The following is a 16,291-nucleotide window of genomic DNA, read 5'->3' on the forward strand; positions in this document are numbered from 1 at the left end:
AACCTTAAGATCTGTCTAGAACTTGTTTTGAGTGACAAAGAGGATTGATTAGAGATGGTTTAGAGAGGCAGCTGCCTGTTTATGAGGTCCTGACAAAGCTTGGCAGGACAAAAACTAAGATGTAAAGTCAAAAGAACCCTCTGTAGGCCTCAGCAATTGTGGTTGTGACGGCAAAGCATACATCAAAGCAAAGGTAAAGCTATTTTTTAAGTTCAATAATTAGAGAACCACCTTTTTAAAACTGGCTGTCTGGCCAAGTCAATACTATCTGAAATCAGTGCCCATACAATCAGATGGTTACGATTTCTCCATGTATGTACATTTCGCTTCACACCTGTGTGTTCACGTGTGTGAAAAATCATGTGTTAGCGAGTTGGCGACGTTTCTTTGTCCCCTTGTGTTCATTTTCAGCCAAACTACTCTTAGGCCAAGGAGATAAGATCAGCTCTCAGTGTAGACAAGCATCATGGTCTGGCATATATATTTACCCAGCCTACCTATCTCCACTGTCCTCCCCTCTACTGTGACCTTCACCAAATGTACGGCTGACTCTCTAGGTGATATACAGCACAGATAAGACCTGAAACATCAGCTTTCAGAAAGGAAAAAAAACAACATAACACTGGGATTGAGGACAAAGAAAGTTTTAATTAAAATGGTATTATAGGTTACATTGGTATTAAATTTAATTAGGAAGGATGGCTGTGATAATGAATAACATGTTAAAACCAATGGAAAACCTCTCTGAAAGCCCATAACTGCAATTCCTTAAATAACCACTTGAGGCAAACTCCATTACTCTGATTTTTTAGTATAAAAAAAGGTTTTGGTCTGTGTACAATAAAAAAGGAATAAAGCCATGCAATGATATAAGGAAAATGTGCAATGATTTTGAATGGAAACGAGACACACTTATACTATCCAAAACATCAGCCAATTTTAAAGCCCAACACAGAGCATTTTGTATGTTCCCTTGTTAGTGTTCAGAAACACACTGCAATTGTCATCTTATCTATAATTCTACAAAGCATTTGGAGAAAAGGAGCTGTAAAGCAGAGCATCTAAAATGCCTAGTGAAAAGAAAAATGTAGCATTTCAAAGAAGCTGGAAAAGAAAAAATACCAAACTCCATCATGCAGAAACAGTGAGAGAGAGCTGTTGTGTCTAAGGAAAGGGCCCTTTACACCTACCTTCTGTCCAATCTCCTGAAGATAAGAAGCATTGAAAAAGAAAAAAAGAAAAAAAACAAGAGAGAAAAGAGAGTGTAAAGAGGCACTGATTCATCCATGAACTTCTTCAAAGTGACATTTGGGATGGTTTAGTATTCAGAGGCGAGGGGTGACTGGCCGCCACACTGTTCTGCTTCAATACTCACACTTCATCCTCTGAATCCTCTTTCTCACTAGCTTATACAGCCACACACACAAGTATGGTATATGACAAGTATGTATGCACACATGTTGCATGCGACTTAAAAAAAGGTACAGAAATAAGAGTGCTATATGGAAGGCAGCCATACACATATCTCCTGATGTCCTTTCCCTTTAAACAGTATAGGAAGTATGAAGAAAATACAATGTATGGAGGGTGAAAAAAATCCAATCTTGACTACACTGATAACCATCTGTGTTTGGCTACTCAACACAATGCTGGCGAAGCTGCATGCTCTATGCATTGTGATGAGGAGTTGTGACTAGTCACAGAGAGGGGGCTGCCCTCGTAGGAGTTGAGTGGAGGGAAGTTTCAAAGTCAAGGGGATGCTTCAAGCTTGCCTGCCGTACACAAGACAGAAAGCTTTCCACACATAAAAACCACCTGCACACATAAACATTATGTCATCCGAGAAACCAGAGAGAGAGAAAAAAACTCACAGCATCACTTATCACAAGCCTAACACCATGACCAAGTCTCTGCTGTCCTCAGCACAGCCTAACATTAGACAGCCTTATTGCTGTGGTCAGACAATTGTCTCCATTGTGTTCCCTTACAAGCCTCAAGTGCTATTGTGTGGCCAGTGTTGCACAAAAGCTAAAGCCGCCTGCACTTCATGATGGAATCAAGTCGAACTTAAACCTAAATGATAGTGCTGGGTGAATGCACCTTGCAGTATACTCTTAAAAGTGTACTGTAAGAACACTAGAAGTAAAACTATTATGACCTTTAAACATGTTATCGATTCCAAGTCTGCAATCACAGACTCTAGGATATATCGACAATGGCTTTTGAGGCTTGATCATGCTGGTGGATGTGCCAAAAAAACCCTGTCTCCGGCCCACAGCTCAATTTAGGGTGAAGAGACAAGGGATGATAGGACAGAGGTAAATACAGAGGAGAGGAGACTGGTGCGGGGGGGGTTTGGTCAGGGTTGGTTGTGTATCATCACTACTGTGTCCAAACTCAATGTTACGCTGGTAGGTGGTGACTAAAGACTTTGCAGGGAAAAGACAAAACGTGCACACAGACGCCGAGACACAAACAATGGCTCAGACGCTGATCTGTAACGCACAGATCATCAATTGCACACCAGCCTGAGCAGCTGTACCCACAGAGTGATAAATGCACACTGAAGGCGAGACTAAAGGGGTCATTAAAAGAAAAAAGGTTGTGACAGAAATGTGTACCTTGGGATTTTAGTTTCTTTTTGTTCATTTCTGTTTGTGTGTGTGCATGGATGTTTATGTGCACATGCATGTGTTCAATTACCATGCAAGCAGGTCGGCGCTCCTCCTTCACAACACACAAACATAGGCCCAGACGCACACACTATGTCAGGATTACTTCTGACTGATTAATCCCATTCAGCAGGCTATAAAGATAATCTAATCATACTAAAGCCAAACAATGGGACAGACTTCACCACTGCCCATGCACCTTTTGTTCCCCTAATGAAGAGGTGGTCGTGGGTGGAGGATGAGAACTCAGATAAGGGTTGGGGATGGAAGAGAAAGGGAGAATTAGAAAAAAAATGGAAGAGTGTCTTTACAACTTCAGGGAGAAGTTATAAGGAGAAATAAAGTAGGCAGGCAGTCTTAATTCTAAGGCCACATCCTTCAAAGGCTTCATTTGAAGGCCGATTGCATCACAGTGGAGCATCGTGTCAGTCCCATTTCCAAGGAGCTTTCAAAGAAAGGCATCCTTCATTCAAAGGATGCCATTAGAGGATCCAATGAATAGAAAGATGTTACTCATTTGTAGACCTGTGTCCTTCAACAGGATGTGGCCTCTGAATGACTTGCAATTGATGTCATGATGAACATAAGACAGAATTTTCTTTAGTCTGGGAGCAAAAACCACAGTATAGATGTTTTTCATTTAGGTCATGCAATTTCAGCTTCTCATTTGCCTGTGCACCCACCCTTGACATAGAAAAACAAAATCCCAGTAAAAAAAATGAGCTCTGCACAAACAACAAACTTTAACATTAACTTTCCTTCCTCCATCTCCCCCCTGGTTCCTAATAAGTACAGTAGCACAATGGCTGAGGGTTACAGGCAGCTGAAAGTGAGACCGTGGTGGTCAGATTAAACGAATCGTTTAGGGGAGGTGAACGCCTCTGTGAATATCAATTAGCCAGCCGCTGAATAATTAAGGACAACCATGTTTTTTAATTAGCTGACTGCCGCAGTTTGGGCGCAAGGGTGGAAAGGAGGAGGAGGAGAAAAGGGAGGGGAGGAACAGAAGGGAGGAGGATGGAAGAGGGATGAGAACAGGTGGATTTTGCTGCGTCAGCCCTCCTCCGTCCTATTCTCCTATGTAAGCCAGTGCGTGCTTCTTCGCTGAATTGCTCCCATATTTTCTTTCACAGCTGCTTTTTCGTTTAACTCGTTTTTCTTTTAAAGCATGCCAAAGGACTTGAAAAATAACTCTTATGTGCAGCATTCAGCAAGCCAAGGGCAGCTGTAAGTGTGCGCATTCAGTGTGCATATGTGTGAAATATATATGAACATATATAGGAACTTCACATGATGCTTCACAACGTCTTCACCATGCTGTCAGAAGAGGCACTTTTCACTCTACTGTCACCAAGTCCCACAAACTAATGAATAATTTCTTGTATCTGCACACACAATAAAATAAACTAGTGCATTTTACACATGCATATGACTTGTAAGCAGGTTAAATACAGTGATTTTTAAATTAGATTTTAATAACTTTTAGCGGCTTCTAACATGTATTTGGTTACAGCCCCCCTTTGGGGAGAATAGTTCAGCACCAACTTGATGTGATTTCTGGTAGAATTCAATTAAAAAGGTTCACTATAGTAGTTGCTGGAAGCATAAATTTAATTTTAGACAGTCAAATATACTCATTACCAAAAATTAAAAAACATAAGATTATGGCTGTTAGCAATTCTGTACATATTACATTTTTCATTTCACACCTCAGTGACGGAGACATCTGTATTGAAATATAATGAGGTGGCTCTGTTTCACTGTATGCCCGCTACATGCTTATAAATCATGCTAAATGAAAATAATCTTACGAGATGTCATGATCGATAGAGCACAAATCAAATCTCATCACATTAACTAACAGCACCTCATCCATAACCTTGGTCTCTTTTGTCTTCCCCCTGCCACCATCAGCTCAGCCCTGATTCACCCCTGTCATGAGTAGCATCATAATCAATGCTCCCTCACACCGTTCAAGTGAGCGCTGCAGCATGGTGGGTCAGAGCCGCTCACCAGGGCCCATCTATCACAGACTTGTGCGACAGGGCCCCATGACAAACTAATACTAGAGCCGTGAGCCTCGAGTCCTGTGTGCTCCGACAGGCAGGGAGGGGGTCAAAGGGCAGCACAATGTGACCGTGCTCTGGTGTTAATTAGCACGGTGGAGGTGTAGGAGGCATGTGGGAGGTTAGAGATGGATGGCGGGAGGGAAGGGGAAGTTCATAGGGTAGAAAAGATGAAAAGGACGGTGGAGATGGGTCAATGTGTGAATGGAATATGGATGACAAGATAGTTGGAGGGATTTTTTGACAGTTGCTGAGAGGACAATTCATGCTTAAAAACAGGAGACATGGAAGTATGATGCCAAAGCATGGTTTCTTATTTTTGCAGCCACAAATTATCACAAACACACACATATACTCAGAGTGGTGTCAGATGCACATACTTCCCACAAATCTTGGCCATTCCTGTAACTGCCTGTAAAACCATTGATACTTTGTCTTTAAAAGCTATCACAGGCATATCAAATCTAAGTGATGGAGTGTAAAATAATATCACCTATCACAGACCTTACTGGCAGTTTTCAATTTACGTTTAGCGTCACTAATAAAACACAAGTTGTGGCTGGAATAGCTGTAAAACTCAATTGCAAGCCATTTACTTTAGCTGGTTAATTAGCATCATGGGGATTTACTGAGCACCGGTAAAGTTCATGGCTAGCGATTAGCTCCCATGGGAGATGGTGGGGTTATGTGCGATGTAATTATGTCATATATGGTGTGGTCAGTTAATGGTCTTGATGTTGGCCGATAACACTAAAAGACCAGAACACTCAATCACACACAGATAGACCATTCAGATGCTTTTGATAAACCCCACAATCACACAAAGAAAGGAAGTTTTTAGTGCAGTCTCCTCCATGGCCAGGCAAAAAGGATTAAAAAGAATCTGAGTAGTGTACATCTCCAGGTGTTCTGCACATTTTTTTCACACAATCACCAAATAACATCATACAGCTACAACGAGTAGACGTGCTTCTGCTGATCTCTGCATAGGGCCACAATAATACCATGCTGGAGCTTGTAGACTGTCGTGACTCCCTGCACAAGGACACCCCAAAATAAACTTGACAGCATAGCCTGTCACAGTTTAATAATGTTACAACCACACAATGTATTCTTGGGTATTTAGGTTAGGGGATCTGGAGTCAAAACAAGCTGCAGCATCATTTGTTTTTCATACACTGTTTTGTCATGTTCCGTACTGGGAATGTAGTATGTCCAGACACACTTGCTGAAGCTGTGTGACTGAAAGGAATCCAGCAGATATGCCAACACCGACAGCAGTGTGCAGATCCTGCTCACCAGATGTCTCTGGCATTCGGTGTAAAACTGTGGCAATATGGCGGATTATCAAAACAGTCTTATGAATTAATTACATGCACCTGGATGTAGCCTTACTCAAACAACATGAATCAGTATTTGTGTCCGATTCTTTTTGCCAAGTCCTGAACTAAAACATGTACCAATGTGTTATGTTGTATTGTAGAAACTTTGATATCTTCACCTGTCAGGGTCAGGGAAATAATACACTGTGGCGACGCAGGCTGTAGAAAAAGCTGCTTTCCCTGGGGATCACTTAGCACAGTGAGTAATGACACAGTGACCTGCTTGGTCAAAGGGCTGACCTGCTGAGGACAAGGACCGAGGGGTTCAGACAGGGACCATAGGCCAAAAGGTGTAGGTGGCGAGTGTGGGTGTCTCAATGTCTGTGCATGTATCTTAACTGCTGGCTGTTTAAGGACGCATTAAAATGAAGTGTCCTTGGAGTCTGTGGTTCATTGACGGGGTCAACAAAGGCCTTGATCTGATCCAGCTGGCTTAAAAGATGCTGAGACAAGAGTGGGCAGCCCACGCTCAAGCTGTTCTGTGATGATCACAAATCCTCAACATGCTCCAAAAGTATACCCAAATAATACTATACATCATCAAGATCAGAAAAATAACTCCATGACCTTGCTTTCATTCAGATGTTCCCAGAACATAAAAATACACAATTGAAAATCTACAAAACGAACTGAGAAAGAATGTTGAGCCCACAAAGGTCCTGGTAGCAACATGAAAAATTACTTTCTTTTCTACTCCCAGACACCTCAAGCCCCTCAGCCTATATTGGAGACACCACCTCCTCCACTATACTGCCAGCTCCTCTGCTGAGGGACAGCAGCAACATCTGCTCGCTCAGAGATTGATTAATTGGCTGATCGGGTGCCTGCGGTGTAAAGTGATTGATTGATCATCTTGGGGTTGGAGTTGCCTTTATCTAGAGCCCTGGGGAGCGAACCTCTGGAGGTCCCCAGTCATCTGTCATGTCCAACACACAGGGGAAGATGAAGGCGATATGAAGAGCTGTGAGTTCATTACCAAGACATAGAAGGGGGGCATGTACAGAGGAAGTTTCAGCCAAGACTAGGAACAGGGGGCATGCTTAGAGAACAATGCAGCATGGGGACAAAGAGAATGAGCATGAAAGGGATGAAGAAGATGTTTTGGTGCTTCAACAGAGACTTGTATGAAGGCAGAGGAGAAAGAACTTAACACAAGCCACAATCAACAACAGTGTTAAAATCAAAAAGGATGTGTGAAACTTTACTCGTAATTCTTTCTTTGCTTTTTGTAAACAGAAGGTGCAAAGGGACAGAAAGCAGAAGGTGGCATATGCAAACAAGCATGTAGAATAGGAATATGCGTTAGCCTAACACAAAAAAAATGCAGAAAATTCTTTCATTTGACAGCAGAGGACACTACGAATGACCTGAGAGTGGACAGAGCCACATTGTCTCTGGACAACAGATGTCCCCAGGGAGCAAAGTTAATGAGAGAGAGAGTTGTCAGCGGTGAACCAACCTATAGAAAAAAAAAGTGAAAGAAGCGTAAAAAAAAAACAAGCAGGGGGAAAAACAGCCTTGCTGACATTGGACCTTATGGACGACTCAAATGCCTGCAGTATGTGATTCCTCACCTGAATTGATGTTCACGTTTAGGAGCACAAGGATGTATGTCTAACTGACTGAATCCATGCATGATCATGACTTCAGGCATACTGTACGGCATGTCTGCTCATGCTGTGTATAAATGCATATTCATTCCACCTAGCAGCAGGTGGTCTTCCTAGGCCTGATCAAGCTGGAAGGGGGCCACAGTCCACCTTCAGCTTCTGCCTATCAAGCTCTTGTCAGCATATTCAGGGTCACCTCTAATCCACTAACCTCTACAGGCAAATACATGCCTTTTTTTTTTTACCTTTTCCTGATTCCATACTTAGCCACTGTTAGGTGTCAGGAAAAAGAGGTGAACAGCAAAAAAGTAATTTTACGATGCCTAAATCACAGATTAGTCTGCTCATTCACCCGTGATTAAACAAACATTCTTCTTTTGCTTACTTCCGCTTGTTGTTACAGTGTTAAGTTTTGGCTGTTTGACTTTTGTTCAATGTTTACACTTTGATTGGTTTGCTTCCTAATTGGCTTTTGTAGCCTTGTTTTGAGAAGTGCTTTTGTGAATCAATATCTGTTTTTCTGTTGTCTGCTCTTGTCATGCGCTTCTATTTATTCCCCTACCTCCTATCCCATTTCCATTCTCTCTTGCTGCTGCTACATCTCGCCCTGATTTTGTGCTGTTCACTGCCCTTTTGACTTCCCTATGATCCATGCTTTCTCCATATGTTTAAGTTTTTGCTATAGTTTAATCCAAACCACTCCCTCTAGCACCATTAGCTGAGCAGACTGTTCGATTTCATAGAACCTCATTAATACCACTCTTCTGTTAGGGCCCAGAGAGAAAACACAAAGAGGGACCTAGAAAATAAAAAGGGACAAAGCTCAAAAGAAAGTACCTGTCATCCAATATACATGTATCTGCTGGACTAAGTCACACATACACACACAGTACTTTGTCACAGTGAATTAAGGACACTTGCTTTTCTAACCTTTGCAGTTCAATATTTGGCCAATTAATTCTCAGCCAGCCCGAGAGAAATGGTAAGAAACTACTGCAGACACTCACTACAGGGTGCAAAGGTTATGTGAAGAGTTTCATAAAATTACCAACAGAATGTGAAGAAATAATAGCAATGACATTATGTCAAAGACACATATTAAGAGATCTGCTGAAGTTGGCATGCTAACAAGTGAGCGCCTGCTTGCGCCAGTACAACAAGATGGCACGGTGAGTCAACAGATAAGATATGGGCAAAATTAGCAGTGACCTTATCTCACAAGTACAACATTTAAAGCATTATTTACTATTTAAAGTCAACAGGTGATATAGAACAATGAGGGGAAATGAGTCTCTCTTTTCTTGCTTTGCTGAAAGCATACATCTCTATTTGCATTCATGCATACTGTGTAAATGTTATTGGGCGTTGTTTACATGAGCCAAATCAATTCCTTGCTCAAACAAAGATGAAAATACACACAGCACAATAATTCTAGTCAGCTTGCCAAGATGTTTAGAACAAATGAGGATGAATACATACATAAATACATTTACCACCTAGTGAAGCTGAGGCGCTAAATTGACTGTACAAGTTCTCTTGTCAGGAAGAGGCTTTCCTGACACTAGTATCAATCCATCAATCGAAGTGCTGCCATATCCCAGCCTTGCCGCTGGCCGCTTGCAGTGCCAATTAGCTGACAGGGTGAGTGCCTGGCGCGGAGTGCCAGCCACAGGCCCTGCCAATTAGAGCCTAACCTCCTGTCTAACCCTAATGCTGGCACGGCGTGTGGGCACCACATCCTGGGCAGGGGTGAAGCGCTGTCGCCAATATGTAAAGGATGGATGAAGTGGACTTCCTCCAAGACAAGAGAGTGAACATTAGAAAGACAAGAGTGAAAGAGTGTAAAAGGGAAAATGCACTATGCACAGTATACTGTCAAATACAGAAACATTAAATGCTATATTCTCTCCTTCTATGACCTATTAGTAGTGTGTTGCCAATTCAATTCTTAACATGATGTTTGTCCAAATCAATGTTTATTGTCATAAACATATGGGTGAATGAACAGAGGGACCATGATCAGTGGAGGGCTATAGGATTACAAATTTTGTTGCTATAGAAGAAAAAAAATGAATTGTCAACAGTAGTTTGCAAGCCCTTCTGGCAAAATAATATATTCCCTTAGATGTTTGCATAAATATCCAGGAATAAAGGAGTATATTGCATTCTTAATTAAAAGTTTAGTGCTGTTGTGAAGATTAATAAGTAAGAATCTCACGCTGAGTTTTTTATTTTTGTAACTTCTAAATAAGTAATGACTTTCTCAGGAGTTCAAAACAATAAAGTCTGGGAACTATACTGTGCCCTAAAATTCCCCAAGTTGTCCTGTTTTGTGCTTTACTGTTTTACTGCAACAGCAGAGCCCCTTTCATTAAACCATCTGCAGGGTGAAGAAAGTGTACAAATATTTTTAAAATAATCTCATAATAATCTTCTCCAACAACAGCTCAGAGAGCTGGAGTCAAAGATAGGATGGAATTTGTCCTTGGTGAACTGAACAAATTCAAAATATATGTAAATCACAGTGTACTACTACCTCTTTTTATCCTATTCAAAAGTAAAAGACATGAGGACCTTTTTTCCTCCCAATCTTCCTTATACTCTGTGATGTGGAGAGAAAAAAATAATAACTTTAAAGAAAAAGACATTTTACTATTAAAAAGAAATACCACCAACCGGCACCAATTCAAAACCCAGCAAGTCTCCTTTAATACCTGGGAAATTAAATTGTTGGCCCATTATCAGCCAGGTCCAGTCGTCTGTATCTAAACTGCAACAGCGCGCGACTGAAGTACACAAGATTCTCACAAAAAAAAGCAGAACATTTGCTGGAGACTGCAGTTTTGCGAGCGATGGAAAGGAGAGGACTACCAGAGTGAACAGAGGGGGTGTGGGGGCTAGTTGCATTAAAAATGTTAAGCTTTACTCAAAGTCATTTTCAAGCCAGCCAAGCATCAAATGGAACAGAGTTTAAGGAAGAAGTAGGTACTGATTTTCTCTGAGCTCTGACAGGATGGACATGGTGTGTGTGTGTAGGGAGCAAACACGTATTCTTGGTATGCTGCATTATCCCTTGCTGTGAAGGCAGAGGTGGTGCAAAAAATCATGGAACATCACATTACTGACTGGTGTGTGTGTGTGTGTGTGTGTGTGTGTGTGTGTGTGTGTGTGTGTGTGTGTGTGTGTGTGTGTGTGTGTGTGTGCGTGTGTGTGTGTGTGTGTGTGTGTGTGATAAAGATGAAAACAAAACAAAACTGACATAAGCACAGACTACGAAGGCTTTATCTTCTTCCAGCTTGTGTTGAAGATTAGATTGTTTTAAAACCACTGTTTATGCTTAATTATGATTTCACAGACAACAATTTATATTTTTTTCATCATGCTGATCTATGCATGATATATTAAATCTACACCTATCTGTAAACAGCAACTTCTTTTAAAATATGCTTCCAGTAACTAAACTTTGCAGTCCTATAAATCATTCAAGATGGTGATAATACAGGTGAATCATTCTGGAGGCTAGTTTTTATAACAGTGTGTTAGCAGGATGGATAGTTGTGATGAAAGGACTCTGTGTTGACATCTGTGTACCCTCCAATTTGTTGTGACTGTGTGGTCACAAGTGCGACTATGCACATGTCCTTCAAAACAATTAGTAGTATAATAACTACAACGTGGTGTCCATAGCTTCTCATGTCCGTGTTTACAGAGTGCAAGAGTTATTTTGGGTGTTAAACAGAATCCCCCTATATCAAATAAAACAAGAACAAATAACAGAAAACTCCTTATTTAATCAAATAATGTATAATTTTGTTTTCTTCTGTTAGCATGTCAGTTTGAGGTCCTAAATAAAAACAGACAAACTAAATGTATGATTTGAGTGTTTTGGACCAGTTGCCAATACTAGACAAAACCACTACCCCACCCAAACCACTGTTTGGAGCAAAGAAAGATTGATGATTCTGGGTTTGATTGAAAAGTCTGCCGCAGGGTTAGAGCCTGTGTCTGGGTGAGATGCTATGGCTGGTGATTGATTGACCACTGGACCAGTTTGGCTCTTTAGAGAGCAGAGTCATTGAAAATCAAAAGAAGGGACGGCGGAGGTCTATGATTTCATTAAAACGCAGGTGTGTGGACTGACAGATGAATGTAGACTGTGAATAAAAGGGTTACAATACTTATTCATGGCATGTGCAACATAATCTGTCAAAACCTTTCAATTGTCACTGTGTAAAGCTAAGCTGCTTATTCATATTGTCTTTTCTGCTTTGTTTTCAGCTTTCCACTAGGAAGAATCACATTTTCCTAACTATTGCTGTTGGTTAATTAAGTACTGATTGACGGGTTCTCTGAATCAGAGTTCATAATGCTAGTATGCCATCAGGCACACAGAGAGTTACCAATCACAGTCCACGCTGCCAGCTCATCTGACCACAGGAAGAAAAGATATAGTCTTCAATGAGTTGCCAAACAAGCAGGAGACAAAACAGCACAATGATAAATGTTGTGATGATTAGCTTTACAGTCTTTGTTAATTGTAGCTACTGTGATCCAGGAAATGAAGAGTATTCAGGCAGCCATAACAAGTGTGAAGACTGAAGATAAAAACAACAACTCTACAAAAACATAAGATGACTTACAAGCCATTTAGTCAATAGTAGGTACATGAGCTCATATTCAATGCAACAGCTTAATAAAGAACAACAAATGGTTAAACTTCTAATCCCATGTGTATGCCAGGGTCCCCTTTTATTGTGGTCCCTCCTGAGTGGCAGAACATGTGCGATCGCTGACACCGACACAGCGACAACACACATACACACACACCCCTGCCTGCCCGCACTCCTGTGAAGTTTCAATTACCGGTAGACTTGCAGGCTGGCTGCTGCCAGTCAGCCTGACGGGGATGGGGAATGACTGCTGGTGGGAAAGCATGAAATACAAGCATTCCCACCACGGAGGCACAAACCATCAACAGCCATAGCTATACTACACACGTATCATTGAAATAGCATTCATGTAATAAATGTTACATGTTACATGTTTAGATATTCAGAATGTTATTGGTTGGCATTGTGGTAAGACCACAATAGTGATGAAAAAAGAAGGCCGACAGTGACATGCAACTTAAGTAAACCACATAAAAAATGAATTTTTTTTTTTGGCACGGAAACAATACCACAAACCTACAATGAGAATCAAAATCTGAACCAAACCAAGCAAAATCGAAATCAATAAAAACCTAAATGATATCTAACCTTAGTCTAACCTGATGTCTTGGGGGCAAGTCTCTGGAATGGGTGTCACTGTAATTGGTGCAGCTATGGTTGCAGAGGTTACGGCCATTATAGGTGAGCGCAGGGAGCCATAACTGCTTATGGTATTGCTCTCATTGTGTGTGAAGTAGAGGAGGGAATGTATGGGGGTCCTGCTGCTCACCGTGACCTGTTTCTTAATGAGTAGGACAAATCAATACCATGCTGGACAAAGAACACCGAAGCTACAGCTGCCACTGACGTTTTTTTTTCCAGTGGCAATGAACATGAAAGCAGGGTTTAGGTCAACAATTGAACCATTTGATGTGCAATTTTGACTTAATGTTTAACTTTGTGTTTTTTTGTTGTTGTTTTTATTCTTTATTTGCTTATATTACTGTTCTATCCTTAAAAAAAAACAACCCAGCCTTTAATGTTGAGCTCCACTGTTTCTTCTTTCCCCAGCTTCAATAGATAATAAAGTTTAATATAGCATGCTGTTTAACATACCCTTCCTCACTGGTCACATCCTTGTCTCCTGTTCTCTGTCTATATTAAAAACAATAGTTTGACAGACAGACTGACCAATGACAAATGCAATGTTTAGTCAACACTCGCTATACATTTTCACTTTCCACAATACCAAAAAAATAGATGCAGTCATTCCTCTCGACACCAAAACTGCCAGTGGGCAGACAAAGAGTACTGCAGCAGTTCATATGACACTCTAACTTTAAAAAACATTTGAGACGAACATAGCAGGATATCACTAACTCAAAGCCAAAAACAAGCCAACAAGAATGTTGTTAAGACAAATAATGCACATTTATGCTAATAAGCTAAATGGATATTAGCACAGAAAAACATGCATGGATGTCCATGTCCAGAGGTTCTCATGACAACTTACTGTGTATAAAAATGCAGCAGAATATTGTCATAATTTAATGAGCTGATAATAATTAAACGGCACAGAGTATGACTACAGCCTATAAGATAATACATAGGGTGTGAGCAGGTTTACTGGGAAAAGGACTGAACAAATCACCTCTGAAAGCTCTATTAGCCCCCAGATTATGTGCTTAGTCCAGCAAGCCATAACCTCTCCCTGGAGCTCTTACTCGATCAACTTATTGACTTTGCCCAGCAATCAGAACCAGTTTCACCTTCAATTACGGATGCTTATGTGCTTTACAACAATGTAAATTTAATTTGCAGGGTAACCTGCACAGAAGGATGGTTTTAAAGTTGATGAGAGAAAAGCACCTCCTGTGCTCATATTTCAAGCCGAACATTTTTGCAATTGCTCATTTGCTTTTTTCACTCTTGTAGAGTAAAAAGAAATTACTTACACTAAGATACACAGAGGGGCACCAGATGAACAGACACACACTAACACAAAAGATAAACAAAGTTTTATGTTTCATCAAAGATGAGTTCACTGTGGGTAGCAGACAATTCGGGAGTTTGACAAACTCAGAGTGAAATGACAATGGGTGGAAGATGTCTTGGGTGAGAGGCTGTCTTTCAAAACGCAAAAGTCCATTTCTAGTTGAAAAAAACATTGGCCGTGTGGAAGCGTCTGACTTGACAATTACATGAGTGGTGCGAGCGGCACTGCGCCTCCACTGATAACCTGTCGGATTCTATTAAAACTCCAGCACTCCAAAAGAATGCTCAAATGAAAGAAATTATCACACAGACACACACGCACACAGTTTTAGAAACAGTAAAGCCTTCTGACAACGAATCTTCAGCTGCATTATGTCTGCCTCAAGGAGGTAGCTACAGACTGGAAGGAGAATGGGAACTATCCACAGGATTTAAGCAGAAAACATAAGTTACACACAAAGAATGAAACATAGACTGTCTATGCACGGAAATGCAGAACCACTGCAGTGTTTTCTAACTGCAGTTTCAAAGGCTGCTAAGGGCCCTAGGTTAGCCTTGGGGGCTACAAGAGATAGCTTCATAGTTTATAGAAGAGAAGAGTTCTCTTGAGGACACAGAGTCGGCACTCCAGGAGGTTGCAGGCAATGACATGCACAATCAGTGTGACAGTTTAGTAAGAAGCATCTTAATCAAGCTTCATATAGATCAAAAGGCAAAAAGTGCTTGACCTCTCTTTCCTCATTTGTCCCATCTCCTTCCCTAAACCAACAGAAATTAAATTACAGAAAACCTATGTCCATCTTCACAGATGCTGAGGGGAAAAATACATCACATCATGTGTCTCCCTCCATCACCACCATCTCTGCTTCATCACCTTTTTCTTTTTTCTTTCGATCTGAGCCCCGTTCCAAATGAGGGATCCCTCATACACTTGTCCTGCGGCGAGGAATCACGTCAACGCTCCTCTCCTTCACTCTCGCTCTCTCAACAAAATGATTCATTTTTCTATTACAGCGATGAGCGTGTGAAATGAGCTATATAATCAATAGCATAGGTTTGTAAACAGCAGTCACACTCCAGGGAAAATGCGTTTTCTTTTTGAAAACAATACACTGCCAGTGTGTGTGTGTGTGTGTGTGTGCATGGTAAGGAATGCTCATCTCACAATTTACAGGAAATAAAGACACAAGCTTCCCAAAATGAAGGTGTATTTCATAACAACACCAACAAAACAGGCAGAAATTTGTGAGGACAACAATAGCAAATCGCAGCCAACACTTGACTTACTGTGTCAAGATATGATTTTAATTGAACTCAACTGTCTTCTGAGCATGTTCACTGTAGGTATAACCGTCATGTTTAAAACTGCAAAAACACCATTATCAAGTGTATGAAACTGATGCTACATGGCATCAACTATGTTTTGTGGTAGCACTTACATATAGCTGAGCACGGAGCTTCTCATCCTCGGTGGCGATCCTCTCTCTAATGACTGCCTGCTGGAGGCTCTCTTCAGCTACAGCCCACTCCACAGACAGGATCTTAGACACCTCACTCTGGACTTGGGCCTGAGCCTCAGCCTGAACCTGTGCTGATGCCCGAGCCTTCTCCGCCTCCAGCCTGTGTGGCATCAAGAGCAAAAATGCATTTTACATGTTTGACATTGATCCCCAAAGCTCTGTTAAACATTTGTATAGATAAAATCATTTTCTTGAGAAACACACACTGTGTTTGGACTTTTTCTCTCAAGCATAAATATTTTCTAAGAGCTGTATTTTCTATCACACTGTACCATATGACATGCAGGGCTACCAAAAGACTCCAAGGTCGCAAATGCAATTACAGTGCTAATGAAGCATTGATACAGGCCAACATACTTGTATTGATTTTCATTTTAATGTCATGATTTATCTAGGC

At 41.1% G+C, this 16,291-nt stretch overlaps 1 protein-coding gene across 6 annotated transcripts in view; it reads right to left on the reverse strand.

The window, feature by feature from the left end:
• The window catches only part of chchd3a (coiled-coil-helix-coiled-coil-helix domain containing 3a), a 55,098-nt gene that overhangs the window by 23,010 nt on the left and 15,797 nt on the right, over positions 1-16,291 (reverse strand). For 4 of the 6 annotated variants that reach the window (XM_028400203.1, XM_028400202.1, XM_028400200.1 and 1 more), the window contains 2 exons: positions 15,814-15,994; positions 1,191-1,205 (listed from right to left, as the gene is read on the reverse strand). In XM_028400203.1, coding sequence (XP_028256004.1) covers positions 1,191-1,205; positions 15,814-15,994 — 196 coding nt within the window. The remainder of the gene's footprint in view (positions 1-1,190; positions 1,206-15,813; positions 15,995-16,291) is intronic. The other 2 variants (XM_028400201.1, XM_028400199.1) reach the window with 1 other exon arrangement.

Source organism: Parambassis ranga, chromosome 2 (genome assembly GCF_900634625.1).
Source record: "Parambassis ranga chromosome 2, fParRan2.1, whole genome shotgun sequence".
Lineage (NCBI taxonomy): Eukaryota > Metazoa > Chordata > Actinopteri > Ambassidae > Parambassis > Parambassis ranga.